This window comes from the organism of the source record quoted next, unplaced genomic scaffold (assembly GCF_019419815.1).
Source record: "Pyrus x bretschneideri cultivar Hongxiangsu unplaced genomic scaffold, Pyrus_bretschneideri_v1 Contig10, whole genome shotgun sequence".
Taxonomy (NCBI): Eukaryota; Viridiplantae; Streptophyta; class Magnoliopsida; order Rosales; family Rosaceae; genus Pyrus; species Pyrus x bretschneideri.
In genome coordinates, this window is record NW_025999391.1 from 922,467 (window position 1) to 936,024 (window position 13,558).

The 13,558-nt window shown below is 33.0% G+C and overlaps 3 protein-coding genes across 3 annotated transcripts; all 3 read left to right on the top strand.

Moving 5' to 3' along the window:
* The first annotated feature begins 119 nt into the window (after window positions 1-119).
* Window positions 120-1,559, top strand: LOC103938359 (dirigent protein 23). Its single transcript, XM_048564496.1, has 2 exons — window positions 120-440; window positions 652-1,559. Exon 2 carries the CDS (start codon window positions 882-884, stop codon window positions 1,461-1,463), a length of 582 nt encoding a protein of 193 aa, XP_048420453.1. The 5' UTR covers window positions 120-440; window positions 652-881; the 3' UTR covers window positions 1,464-1,559.
* A 295-nt stretch (window positions 1,560-1,854) lies between these two features.
* LOC103938363 (dirigent protein 4-like) lies at window positions 1,855-3,004 on the top strand. Its single transcript, XM_009348367.2, has one exon. It carries the CDS (start codon window positions 2,432-2,434, stop codon window positions 3,002-3,004), a length of 573 nt encoding a protein of 190 aa, XP_009346642.2. The 5' UTR covers window positions 1,855-2,431.
* A 6,144-nt stretch (window positions 3,005-9,148) lies between these two features.
* LOC103938364 (dirigent protein 23) lies at window positions 9,149-10,121 on the top strand. Its single transcript, XM_048591687.1, has one exon. The coding sequence runs from the start codon at window positions 9,256-9,258 to the stop codon at window positions 9,832-9,834; it is 579 nt and encodes a 192-aa protein (XP_048447644.1). The 5' UTR covers window positions 9,149-9,255; the 3' UTR covers window positions 9,835-10,121.
* The last annotated feature ends 3,437 nt before the right edge of the window (window positions 10,122-13,558 follow it).

Here is a 13,558-nt window from a genome sequence, read left to right on the forward strand (position 1 = left end):
ATAATCTATTTTAAACAAGGGCAGTTTATTAATCACGTTAGTTTTACCTTAAATTAGAGTGAACTAGCTTATATAACATCATTTCTATTCCGATCTAAATAGTTTAGTAAACAAATTTAACAGAAACCTAATTTTATTTTCTCGTCAATCCATCTCCTCAAACTGATTATGAATTAGTAAACGAGCCAAATAGTATTAACATAGGTGCATGCATATCTCATTTTTAGCATTTTTTCTGCTAAATATATATGTGCATGCATGCATTCTGATTACACGTCTTTATTTTTCCCGATTATCCTAGTTAGGTAAACAAACGTGCATAATAGCAATAGCATCCCATTGAATCCCGGATTCCTTATGTTTGGATCGGCAAGAATCAGTAGGCCAACCCATCTTTTTCGTACCTGCATCAAGCATGAATTTATGGGTGGGTAATGATGGTGAGAATCTGGTGACCAATGCAATTTCAAGACATCAGTTTAATTTGTTTTTGGGTGTTTTTCCAAAGAAGGTTTATACGTACCTTGAATTTCAAGACATCAGTTTTATTTTTATTCTTACCTCTTTTGGTAATTCATGTGTGCAGTCCTTGAATTTCAATATTTTCTCCTCTGTAATTTTGACTGTTCTTTGTTTTGGTGGAAATCTCAGACACTCTAACTGGTCAAAGAGGGTGGCCCACTTGATAACTTGTTGGCCTCATCATGAAGAACTTGCACCCCAAACAGCAGGTTAATTAGGAGAGCAATTTGAACAAAAGGAATTTATCCCTTGTATCCTCTCGCATTATTTAACCCTTTGCAAGCCCAAAGATATCCCACAGAAACCCACACCGTCCTCAATTAGACATCGATTTCTTCTTCTTCGCTAAGAAAAAGAAAATGGCAAACGCAGCCGTGACTGTGATGCTCATGCTCATCATCGCCGTCGTCGCTGCAACCACCGAAGGAGCTCAAAGCACCTCCACACAACCCAAGTGGACCAACAAGCTCAAGACGAGGAAGAACTTGACGTCGTCAGAGACAGTGACCAACCTCCACTTCTACTTCCACGACACAGTCAGTGGGAAGAACCCAAGTGCCGTCCGTATAGCCCAAGCCACAGACACCAACAAGTCCCTCACCCTTTTCGGAGCTCTGCTCATGGTAGATGACCCGCTAACTGAAACGCCTGACCCGAATTCCAAGCTCGTGGGCCGGGCGCAGGGGATGTACGGGTCATCCGGGCAGCAAGAGTTTGGGCTTACTATGGCCATGTGCTTCGCGTTCTGTGATGGCATTTATGATGGGAGCTCGATTAGTATTTTCGGTAAGAACCCGGCTCTGAATCTGGTTCGGGAGATGCCGGTTGTGGCCGGAACTGGCGTTTTCCGGTTCGCCCGGGGTTATGCAATTGCCCGGACGCATTGGTTTAATATTATGGGTGATGCAATTGTTGAATACCATGTCACTGTAATTCACTAGAGCGAGCTAGCTAGTACACTTGTGATCTTTCATGTATACTTCGCTTTTCTTTGTTGGTTCAGTTAAACTTTGAATGCTGATTTCTGGTTTGCTTGATTGTTGAGCGTGATGACTATCTTCTTGGAGTCTATCTCACGAGCTAGATCTTTGTTTTAGGTGATCGGTTTACTAATTTTATTATGATATGTATGTTGTGTATTAGGCATAATGAGAGTAATTATCTCTAATAATCTTTTTCTATCTCCCTAATTTGATGCCATTTTCTTTGGGTTGGTAGCCTAAATTCTAGATTGCAAAATTGGCACCAAAGTCTACAACATCAGCACTGATATATTTCATCTTACGTGAGTGCATGCATGCTCAAGTCCTTTACTTCTCATTTAGCTTCTTTTATGGTTGCTAATATACATCAGGAACTCTAAAGGGAAATAAACATGTGCAGATACGATCCTACATTCCTATTCAAATCTCGGACTCCTAAGTCTGCGTAAGTACCGATGGTGTTACATCTAGATGTTATAATATGAGTGATTGACGAGTCTAATTAGATGTTTTATAAACATAAATGGACTATAATTTGACAGGAAAAAAAAAAAAAAGCGTGAATAGACTATAACACCATGCAGTATGACGGACACACCCTAATAAATCTTTACCAACACGAAATTATCTGTCCGGATTCATTCTTAATAAAAATAAGGAAAAAAAAAAGGGAAAATATCCATTACAAAATAATATAATGATGATTATATCGGTATGATTAAGTAGAATGAACCTATCCAAATGTTCTCCTCTAAATATTTAAGCACAAAATTTAGCTTTACCTTATTAGCTACTATTACTTTATAGGACTAACTTATTACTAGAAATTAATCAATGATAATCGATATTGGTTTGCTATATAAAACAACATCTTTGGTCCTTAACCCCATCAGTTCCTCGCACAACAAAGCAAAATAGTTAAAAACATGGAACGCGGTAGTTTGGTTCTTCGATTGGCCTTGACTCTCCTAACCGTCGCGGCCACACCAACACATTGCAGCTACCATTCCCACACACTTCCAAATGTCCATCACGAAGAAAAGGTCACGCGCCTCCACTTCTACCTCTTCGACATCATCAGCGGCGACAAACCTAGTGCTGTAGAAGTCGCACGTCCAAACAGCACGAAGAATGACAGTTCTCCCACGCCGTTCGGCAGCGTGTGGGCCATCGACGACCGTCTACGAGAGGGCCCTGAGGCCACTTCCAAAGTTATTGGGAACGCTCAAGGGCTCTACGTGTCGTCAGTCCAGGACGAGACCAAGCTGGGGCTTGTAATGTACGTTGATTTTGGTTTTACTGAGGGTAAGTTTAAGGGGAGCTCATTCAGCGTGTTTTCGAGAAATCCGGTGACAGAGACGAATCGGGAGTTGGCCGTTGTGGGAGGGAGAGGGAGGTTTAGAATGGCGAGAGGGTTTGCGAAGCTGAAAGCTAGTTATTTAAATGTTACCAATGGTGATGCCATTATTGAGTATATGGTCACTCTCATCCACTATTGAATATTGAGCAATATTGATTGATTCATGGTTATAATATCGTGCAACTGTAATGACGGTGGCTTTAATGGAATAATTAAATTAAAATAAATCTGTTTATATTCAATTTTTTTACCGATGTATAAATAGCAGAATACCATGTACAAAATAGCTCTTACTCCAAAAATTGGAGTCAAGTCTACCATTATATTTGGACAACATACGGTAACATTTCGTAACTAATATTAATCCATTAAAGTTATCATTTGTAAAAATTAGAATGCCCCGCATCTTTTTTATAGTTGTTAAATTAAACATTCATCCCTTTTAAAGATTTGATTAAGGTGCTTTGATCAATTGTCACCTCAATAATTTTCTATTTATTTAATTTTCATATCATTAATTTAAATGCATTTATATAGAGGCATAAGATAACTTAGCAACTAATTGCCTGCAATATAGGAATTTAATTTCGTCAATCCCCTTCTACACATTAAATGACATTTTTTAATAAAATAAAACAAAAAATTAATTAACTAATTCCTCATTACCTTATTCTTAGTATAAAAAAAAATTTCTCTTTATATTAAAAATGTCTCAATAAAAAGTCTTCAATATATATTTTTTCACGTATAGATATATAAAAAATAAACTTAAAACTTATGGTACATTTGAAAACAAAAGTATCGACTTTTGATACGTTTAGATTTCAAATATATATTGAAGACTTTTGTTTTCAATATGTACCATAAAACCAAATGTACAAAAATTCATATGTACCATAAAACCAAATGTACCCATTGTTATGTAACCCTTTTGGTACGTTTATATTTCAAATGTACAGATAAACCAAATGTGCCCATTGTCAGGTAACCCTTTTGGTACGTTTAGATTCCAAATGTACCAAAAGACCAAATGAACAAAAAATCACAAATGTACCACAAAACCAAATGTCTCTGATAACCCTTTTGGTACATTTACATTCCAAATGTATCATGAAATACAAAAAATCAAATCCACCATAAAACTAAATGTTCCATATTATAGGTAACTAGATGTAGCTATATAATCAAATAAATCTTTATTATGTGTTGGGTCTTCTAAATAATAAAATCTGACAATTTTTTTTTTATAAATATTCTACTATATTCACAGAAAAAACAAAAAAAGTAAAATTATAACAAACAATAAAAAAATGCATAGAGATGGATAATAAATGCATAAATATAGTGATAAGAGGAAAAGAAAAAAAAAACGAAATGTCTAGGAAAAGTCGTGAAAAACTAAAATTCTAAACAAAATAAACTTATGTGAAAAACTGAAATTAATAACCAAAATTTTAGGAAAATGCTTGATCAAATTTTCAAAGGGAGTATATGTTTAGTCTAAAAAAATTAAAAAACGAGGCGCCTATATCAAAACGCATCAAAAAAAAAAATATATATATATATGTATGTATGTGTGTGTGTGTGTGTGTGTGTGTGTGTGTGTATTTTTCTAGGCGGAATAATTACTGTGAAATGTGAATCCTGATCGACCAGAGATTTTTTGTCGTTCGATCGGCTGCTATACCAACATTCAAATTGCAAAATCATTCATATGTATGTTTTCGGTGTTGGAAAATTTAATAATATTATTATTATATTAAATTTATTAATTGAATGAAAATTAGAAGTGAAACCTTTTTGGTACAAAGATGTGTTTATTCAAACAAAGAGTTGCAACTTTTGACTTTTCATGAATAATCACATTTTTTCCAAAGAGGTATCTCAAATTCTATAAATAGGAAAGCCCCTATAATCATTAAATAACTTTTCATTGTTTACATAATTAATCATACATAGAGTGCCCTAAATATTATAGAGTCTTATTGAGTCCATATTAGAGAGTTTTCAACACAATCGTGGTTTATGGAGCCTTGTGATTTGGAGTGCTACTATTACAAGGACGTGGTCATTGTATCTTGGGAGACAAGCGCCGATCAACCATGAGCACCGTAGTGGGGTGTAAACTTGTCTCAAGATTGTTAGAAAAAATTGGGTCTAATACTATCCCATTAAGAGTATCATGTAGCTTACTCTCTAGTCAGCTAGGTTGGGTTGCTATTATGGCTATTCTTAAGACGTAGGCTTTTAACTCATTCTCCTCGATGATACAACTTACTCTCTAGTCAAACCTTTAATTAATTGGATCCATTAGGTTGGTGACTATCACTTATGGTGTAGACTTCCATTTATGAAATTATATTTCATTCGAGAGTAGTTGTTTTCCAACGTAATTCCTCCAAACATGTGTTCGGACTTGATAAGTAATTTGCCAACACTTGAGTAAACTCCCCCACATTTCAGGTATTTGTAAGAAGGTCTCCAACCTTGACATACTTAAACAATTACTCATTACAAGTTTATGGTTTGATTGCTATGTTTGTTTGAGAACAATATTCTCTCATGTCTGTTTTGGCATGCATTTTCTTTTTCATGATAGAATCTTTTGGTTTCTAGTTTTGCATAAAGAAGTACATATGTTAACTGCTTCCAAATGTACTGCAAGTTAATTTGATTCAAAAGATGCCAACTTGTGACCTTTCACCATTATTTTGTTCGTTTTGTCTTCTGCCTTGTGTAAATGGTATGGTTATAGTTAATTGAACTAAATAACCGTTATAAGTTTATTGGTTTATTTGCTATATTTGATTAACAAAGGTTGGTTTGAGAAACTGAATTTATTTCTTTGTAGCAATCATTCATATGTATATATATTCTATTTAATAGTTACGCATAAGGGCTTATGTATTGATTGAAAAGTTGCATCGTTTTAGTTGCATGCATGTCACCATTTATTTGACAATTTTGCTATATATAATACTGATAGCATAATTGTCTTCTTTTAAGAATTGAATGTTTCTTGGCATACATATTGTGAGTTTATTCTCGTTAGTTTCTGATTTACGTGGTCGTTGTTTCTTGTATATTTTCATTGGCAATTATAACTATGTGGAGGCGTATTTTCTTTTAGTGGAATGAAACCAAGAAAAATTATAACTTATTACAATATAAAGTTTATTCCATACATAACTGAAATATTATTTATTTACTTATTTATCCTTAATGAATGTAGTATTTTCTAAATAGGGTTCTTTGGGCGATAAATATTTTTTCCTTACATGTTTTTATCCTCATTGAAAATTATAATTATTTAAAGACGTGTTTCCTTAAGATATGATCCAGAAAAACCAATATATAACCGGTTCCAAGTTAGGACTGAAATTTTTATGAATTTAAGAAGCTTATTCTATTATAAGAATTGTCCTTATACATTGTGGGCCAATCATCTACCTCCGTGAATAAAAGTAGTATTACTTTAAAGAGGTTTTAGTGTAAAAGCATGAGGACGAAAGGGGGAGACGTGTGGGAGAGCTGTGGAGGTAGGAGAAAGAGAAAATTGAGCAAATGGATGGGATGAGAGGTTGGGAGAGAGATCGGGAGGAAGGGGTTGAGTTTTATCAAAGGGAACCTCCTTGAATTATTTTTTACAGACAAATTTTATTATATAAAATTAAACTTCATTAATTAGCATGAAAAATTATTTATTTTAAATGAGAGCAGTTTAGTAATAAAGTTAGTTTTAATTTCGATTCAAGTGAATTAATAAGCAATTTGTATAACATTTTTTGTACTCCGATTTTAAAAAAGTGTAGTAAACAACTTTAAAAAGAATTTAATTTTGTTTCCCCCTCAATCTGATTACGGATTACTAAACAAGTCAAATTAGTAATTGATGTATATATATGACGGATGTAGTTATCATTTATTTTATGTAGTGTGGCAGATGTAGATGACATTCATTTCAAATTGATGTATATATATATCGGCTATTATTTTACATTGGCGGATATTATGTTTGTTATAGTGGATAATTATTAGTTTTGGATTTTTATTTTTATTCAAAACATAATTTTAGTTTGGGAATTGTTATTAGTATTTCAAAAATCTCATTATACACTTCTCATAAGTGTATTTTTTTTCTAATTATAGAAAATTTTGAATGTTAAATGAGATTTTTGAAATACTAATAATAATTCTTTTTTAATTTTTATATTTATTTTTTATTATTAAGTGTTTTGGTGGCAGTATATATGACAGATTTTTATGTTCGATACGGACGACATGGTTGTTTCTGTATGGGCGGGATTACTTAGCCATTAATGTCACCTGCATCAGACGGGATTGCTCAGCCATTACTGTCATTTGCGGCCGACACGAAATGTCTTCTAATTGCTCTTATTTTAATTTAATGTAGTTTCCTTTTTCTTGGCAGATTAAGAGTACTATCTGACATGGAAAGCCTTTTTGCGATGATAGCATTCCTATGGCTTCTCTTAAACAGACATAACATTCATTTTTTGTAGAATTTTACATGATATTTGATAGAAATAAGTTTTTTCATGTTATTTTTGAAACGTCAATAATATTTTGTTATGTAGTTGTGAAATTTCTTTTCAGCATATATATTCTGGTAAATATATATGGGTGCGTGCGTTCTGATTATATGTCTTTCTTTTTCCTGATTATCCTATTTAGGTAAACAAACGTGCATATATAGCACATCCCATTGAATCCCGGATCCATTGTTTGGGTCGGCAAGAATCAGAGGCCAACCAAGCTTTTTGGTACATGGAGCAATGAATGGAGTGGTTCGGTGGGTAATGGTGACCAATGCAATTTCAAGACATCAGTTTAATTTGTTTTTGGTGTTTTTCCAAAGAAGGTATACCTTTCTGTTTTGGATGGCAAAGTTAATTAATTTATGTTTAATTTGATACGACTTTTATACTGGCCGTTTTTTTTTTCTTTTTCTCCTTTAGTAATTCGTGTGTGCAGTCCTTGAATTTCAATATTTTCTCCTTTTTGATTTAAGTCTAAACACCCAAAGTCCCTCTTAAAATGATTACTTTTTTTTTTTTATGTTTTTTTTTTTTGGAGAGATTCAATAAGGAGTAGTTTCAAATTATTGTATTCAGTGAGTAATTTCAAGTTATTGTATCTAGTTGACTACTCTGCTACCTTTTTTTTCTTTTTTCTTTTTATTTATACAAATGGTATTTTTTATTTTTGAGTATAATGATATGTTTTATACTAAGGAAATCGAGAGTTTGGTTAAGCCACACAATGGACAATACCTGATTTAGTATCTAATTCGTCATCTACAAGATTCAAACTTAAGACCTCTCACTTACAAGTGAAGATGAATACTACCAGATCTCTTATTGAGTGAAGAAGAAGAAAAATCATATTTCAGATCATGGATGAAAAGAATAAATGTTGTTAATTACTTTAGTTAGTGTTTGTTATTCTTGATAACACAAAAAATGGCCAGCTTTAAGATTTGAAATTGCAACGTAACGTAATATTTATAAACGTCGCCGATGAAATTACAAAATCTGTCCAAATTATAAGGTCCAAGTCCAACCGTCCAAGATTGTGATTTTGACTTTTCTTTGTTTCGGTGGAAATCTCAGACACACTAACTGGTCAAAGAAGGTGGCCCACTTGACAACTAGGTGGCCCCATCATGAAGAACTTGTACCTTTTGAACAAAAAAAACCAAAGAAAAAAGAACTTGCACTTCAAACAGTAGGTTAGGAGAGCAATTGTGCAAAAGGAATTTTATCTTCTCCTAGCGTTTTTATTTGATAATACAATAATGTAAAGTATATTTACACAATATTGTATTACTGAATTATAATGCGTCGTAATAACCAACCAGTGTCAAATTTTTATTTTAAAAAGATTTTTTAGTGGATCCGATACATAAATACATACGTCATATATCTTTATATAAATAGAGCACTTTCAAAAAATAATTTTTTTATACTTGTATATTAACATGACATATAATTCGATGTTGAGAAGATATTGAAGGAAGGGTATCCTCGGATCCCTTTTACCAAATTCATCCAATCACTAAATTCGGGCCATTGAAATTTGATTTAACGGCTAAAATTATTATAACTTTTAAAGGAATATCTTATTTGTAGCCGTTTGATCAAATTTCAAATGTCTGAATTGATTGTTAAAGTGAATTTGATGTAAGTAAACTGTCTCTTTTCCTGGGCCCCACTTATTATCTCCTTAGGATTTCATGTGGTTGCTTACCTGCCCTTGAGTCCTCTCGCATTATTTAACCTTCTGCAAAACCCAACGATATCCCACACAAACCCAACAACTTCCTCAATTGGACATCGACTTCTTCTTCGCTAGAAAAAGAAAAAAAAAATGGCAAACGCAGCCGTAACTGTGATGCTCATGCTCATCATGGCCGTCGTCGCTGCAACCACCGAAGGAGCTCAGAGCAGCTCCACACAACCCAATTGGGCCAAGAAGCTCAAGACAAGGAAGAAAACGAGGTCGGAGACAGTGACCAACCTCCAATTCTACTTCCACGACACAGTCAGTGGGAAGAACCCAAGTGCCGTCCGTGTGGCGCAAGCCCCAGAGACCGAGAAGTCCCTCACCCTTTTCGGAGCTCTGCTCATGGCAGACGACCCACTAACCGAAACGCCTGACCCGAAGTCCAAGATCGTGGGCCGGGCGCAGGGGATGTACGGGTCATCCGGGCAGCAAGAGTTTGGGCTTACTATGGCCATGTGCTTCGCGTTCTGTGATGGCATGTACAATGGGAGCTCGATCAGTATTTTTGGTAAGAACTCGGCTTTGAATCCGGTTCGGGAGATGCCGGTAGTGGCCGGAACCGGCGTTTTCCGGTTGGCGCGGGGTTATGCAATTGCCAAGACGCATTGGTTTAATACTATGGGTGATGCAATTGTTGGATACAATGTCACTCTAATTCACTAGAGCTAGCTAGCTAGTACACTTATGAGATCTTTCATATATATATATATATATATATATATATATATATATTCATATATAGTTTGCTTTTCTTTTCTTTGTTGTTTCAATTAAACTTTGAATTACTAGTTTCTGGTTTGCTTGATTGTTGAGCGTGGTATGTTCTGGCAGTTTTAGTGCATCTTATGAGATCTTGGTTTCTCCTCGTTACCATTTGGTTTTAGGTGATCGGTTTACTGATTTTATTATGTATGTTGTGTATTAGACATAATAAGAGTAATTATCTCTAAAATCTTTTTTCTGTCTCCCTAGTTTGATGCCATTTTATTTGGGTTGGTAGCCTAAATTCTAGATTGCAAAATTGGCACCAAAATCTACAACACCAGCGAGCTTATATCATTTAAACAACAATAATTATGTTTACACACAAGACATACCTCATAATTGAAATCGCTTAGATGTGAGTTGTGCGTATCTGTATTGAAGAGTGTATTAGTAACGAGGTCAATTTTAAATAATTGAGCTTTCCTGTAATAACGACACTCCTTTAGAAAGTTTCATCAGTTAAATACAACAATGATTGAAATAGTTTTCTGATGTCTTCATGGTCATATGTGATTGAAATATTTTGTAGCATAAAATTTGTACAAAAATATCTAATCATTTGTTGTCAACAAATTCTCCTAATGTAGCCCCACACGTTTTCCAGTTAATTCTTTCCACATCTTACTCGAGTAATAGGGAATAAGCCATTTTCCCGAAATATTCAACCTTTTCCTGCGACATTGAGATTGAATGGACATTACTCAAAACATTGTAATAAAAAATATAAAAAATCATAGCTAGATATTTGGTTATAATTTTAGCTTTACTGTCTCTTTCATTTGCTATCACAAGAAATAAAGGGAAGGTGATGATTTGTCCATGCAAAAAGAGACATCTTTTTGTTCTTTTTTGCCTCGTTTATTTATGGCATTCATAGATTCTTTGTAAGATATGCCGTCCCCTTATGCAGATATTTTTTTTTAGTACCACAATATATTTTATACTAAAGAAAAATGATAGTTCAGTTAAGTCATACAATGAATAATTTAATTACAGAGATATTTTTATGTAATAGAAATATAAGTCGATTTACCCTATATTATAATATAAGTAGAAATAAAATATGTCACTTTCAATCAATTTGTCTAAAGTAAATTTACTAACGTGTTATAAGACGTGATATACTGGTTTGTGTTTTAAACACATTAAAAAAATTAATCTCTTCTCGTGATGACATCTTTATTTCACTTTCAATCAATTTGTCTAAAAGTAAATATATATCGCATGGTATGGTCCCATAGATTAGGATTATAAAATATGTTTGTAGTATTAATAGTTTTGATTAATCTTTGAAAAGAAACATAATAAATGGTTTGTCTCCAAGTTGTTTCTCAAAAAGTACTTTTTGCTATAAATTAGGGTTAATTTGGAAATATTATTTAAATGATTGAAAATTTTTTTGGTAGAATTGATTTTGGATTTCAAAAGTATTTCAAGTACTTTTTAGAAGAAGCACAAGATTTGTGCTTTTTACAAGAAGAACTTCAAGTACTTTTTCAATATTCATATGAATGTTTACTAAGGATTGATTTAAAAATTATTTTCACCAAAAATGCTTTTCGACATTATAAAAACACTTTTAAATGAAGCCTTAATTGCTGGTAGATGCACTAGCAAGAAAGTACTAAAATTTTTCTTATAATTTTCTTCTTGAAATTGTAAGAAACGTTTTTTTTACTATATATCTCAAAGCCCTTATAAGAATTTTAAAAAGGCCTAATTGGATTATTACTAACCGTAGTGATACGATAATTGGAAGATAGTTCATGAGGTAAAAAAAAAAAAAAAAAAAAAAAAAAAAAGCAAAAAAGAAAAGGATTTAAGCTCCCCTGTGACGAAGTTTGTTAGAATTTATGCCCAAGATTGAAATTTTCATTGATTCTCCATTAATTATTAGCATGTGAGCCAAACATATTAGGCCAAAACAGAACTCTCCCTTAATTGTACATGTGAGGCTAACTTTATCATTTTAGGCGCACATATGAGCCTTACGTGCAAACAATTAATGGAGGGTTGACGAAATTTACAATTTTTGGCATAAATCCTAACAGATTTCAGCACAGAAGCTTAAATCCTAATTTTTTTATCACATGAGCTGTCTTCCAACTATCCTATCACCACATACACTATTAATCCAATTAAGCATTTTAAAAATATTGTCAAACAAGTGTTTTTCAATTGTTGTACACATTTCTCTCACAAAGCGCATCACATTGAAAGACTAGCATGTTACCAATTCCGAGGAGTTGAATGTGAGAGAAGTTGTATAGAGTTTCTAGTTAACAAGTTTACTATGCAGAAGTTTGAATCGTATATTTGAGATGCTCTAACTTGTTTTGTAAGAATATAAATAGAATATTAAAAACTTTGAACAACTTTTAAATAAAAATTTCTCGTTTTAATATCTTATCAACCTCTCAATGGTCAAGGCTATAAAGCACATGAAAGGGTGAGAAGATAATTTAGTCTCAACTCAAGATAACAAAATGAAGATTGTCAAAATATACTATCGACAACAAGTAAATCAAGTATTTTATTTATGCTATCCTTATAATCCCACTCCATTAAACAAAAAGACGCAAAAAAATCAAAAGCAATTTGGTAAACACGTACTAATTAACTGCATGCTAGGATCATAGCTTCAATTCTTTTTTATACAAAAAATGCGTTGGATTATATTGATGAGCCAAAGTATTAATTATTATGGTTACCTCTCTTAGGACGGGACCAAATGCTTTCTTTATGAGCATTATTTTCCTATACCCATGAAATAGGGAACAGATCAGTAGAACGTGCATTTAATTCTGCTAATTGAAATTTTGTGACAAAAAACTATATAAAAAAAAATGTATAGCTAATGGATTCTAAATTGATCATCCAATTACAGGTAGACGTGCGCATAGACATATAGGATAGTGTAAATGTGTCTATATTAATCCGCTTTTCCGCCATTTAGCTTCAAAGTTGGGCTTATTGTCTAGAAATTGAATGGGAAAATTGTATCTCTGCCATTGAATCAATACAAGGCTATATACAATACATAGATGACTTAAGATCCTAGAATTTGAATGGGAAATTTGGGCTTAGTGAACACGAGAAATATTGCCCTAGCATTGCTGCGAGATTAGAAATCTTATGAAAAAAATGTTTCAAAGCTATAATATATTGTTACAGAATGTTAATGTTATCTATACCAAAAGATGTTTGGACTTATTGAATTTTTACATGAAGATCATAAATTGGATGAATGAAGCTCTTGAAATTCTTTAAACCACTCTGAATAGCATTACCTGTGAATGATTGATTGTGTAACAAAAATTTGTAAAAGAGTATAATAGACGAAGCTTTCATATGTATAATTCAAACTTCTACACATTTATTCATACTTTACAAATTGTTAGAAACTGCTAAGATAACAATTGGTATCACATAATTGGTATGCTATTAAACATAATGAATTCCATGAAGCAAAAAAAAAAATGATATGCAATTTTAACTTACGATGCTAAAGAAGCTCTATAAGAGTAGCTGGGTCCTCTATGTTTTATCTATCAAAGGCATTGCAACTGTAGATCTTGGAAACTATAAAAATCCATACAGTCAAGAGACAAAATTCAATAGT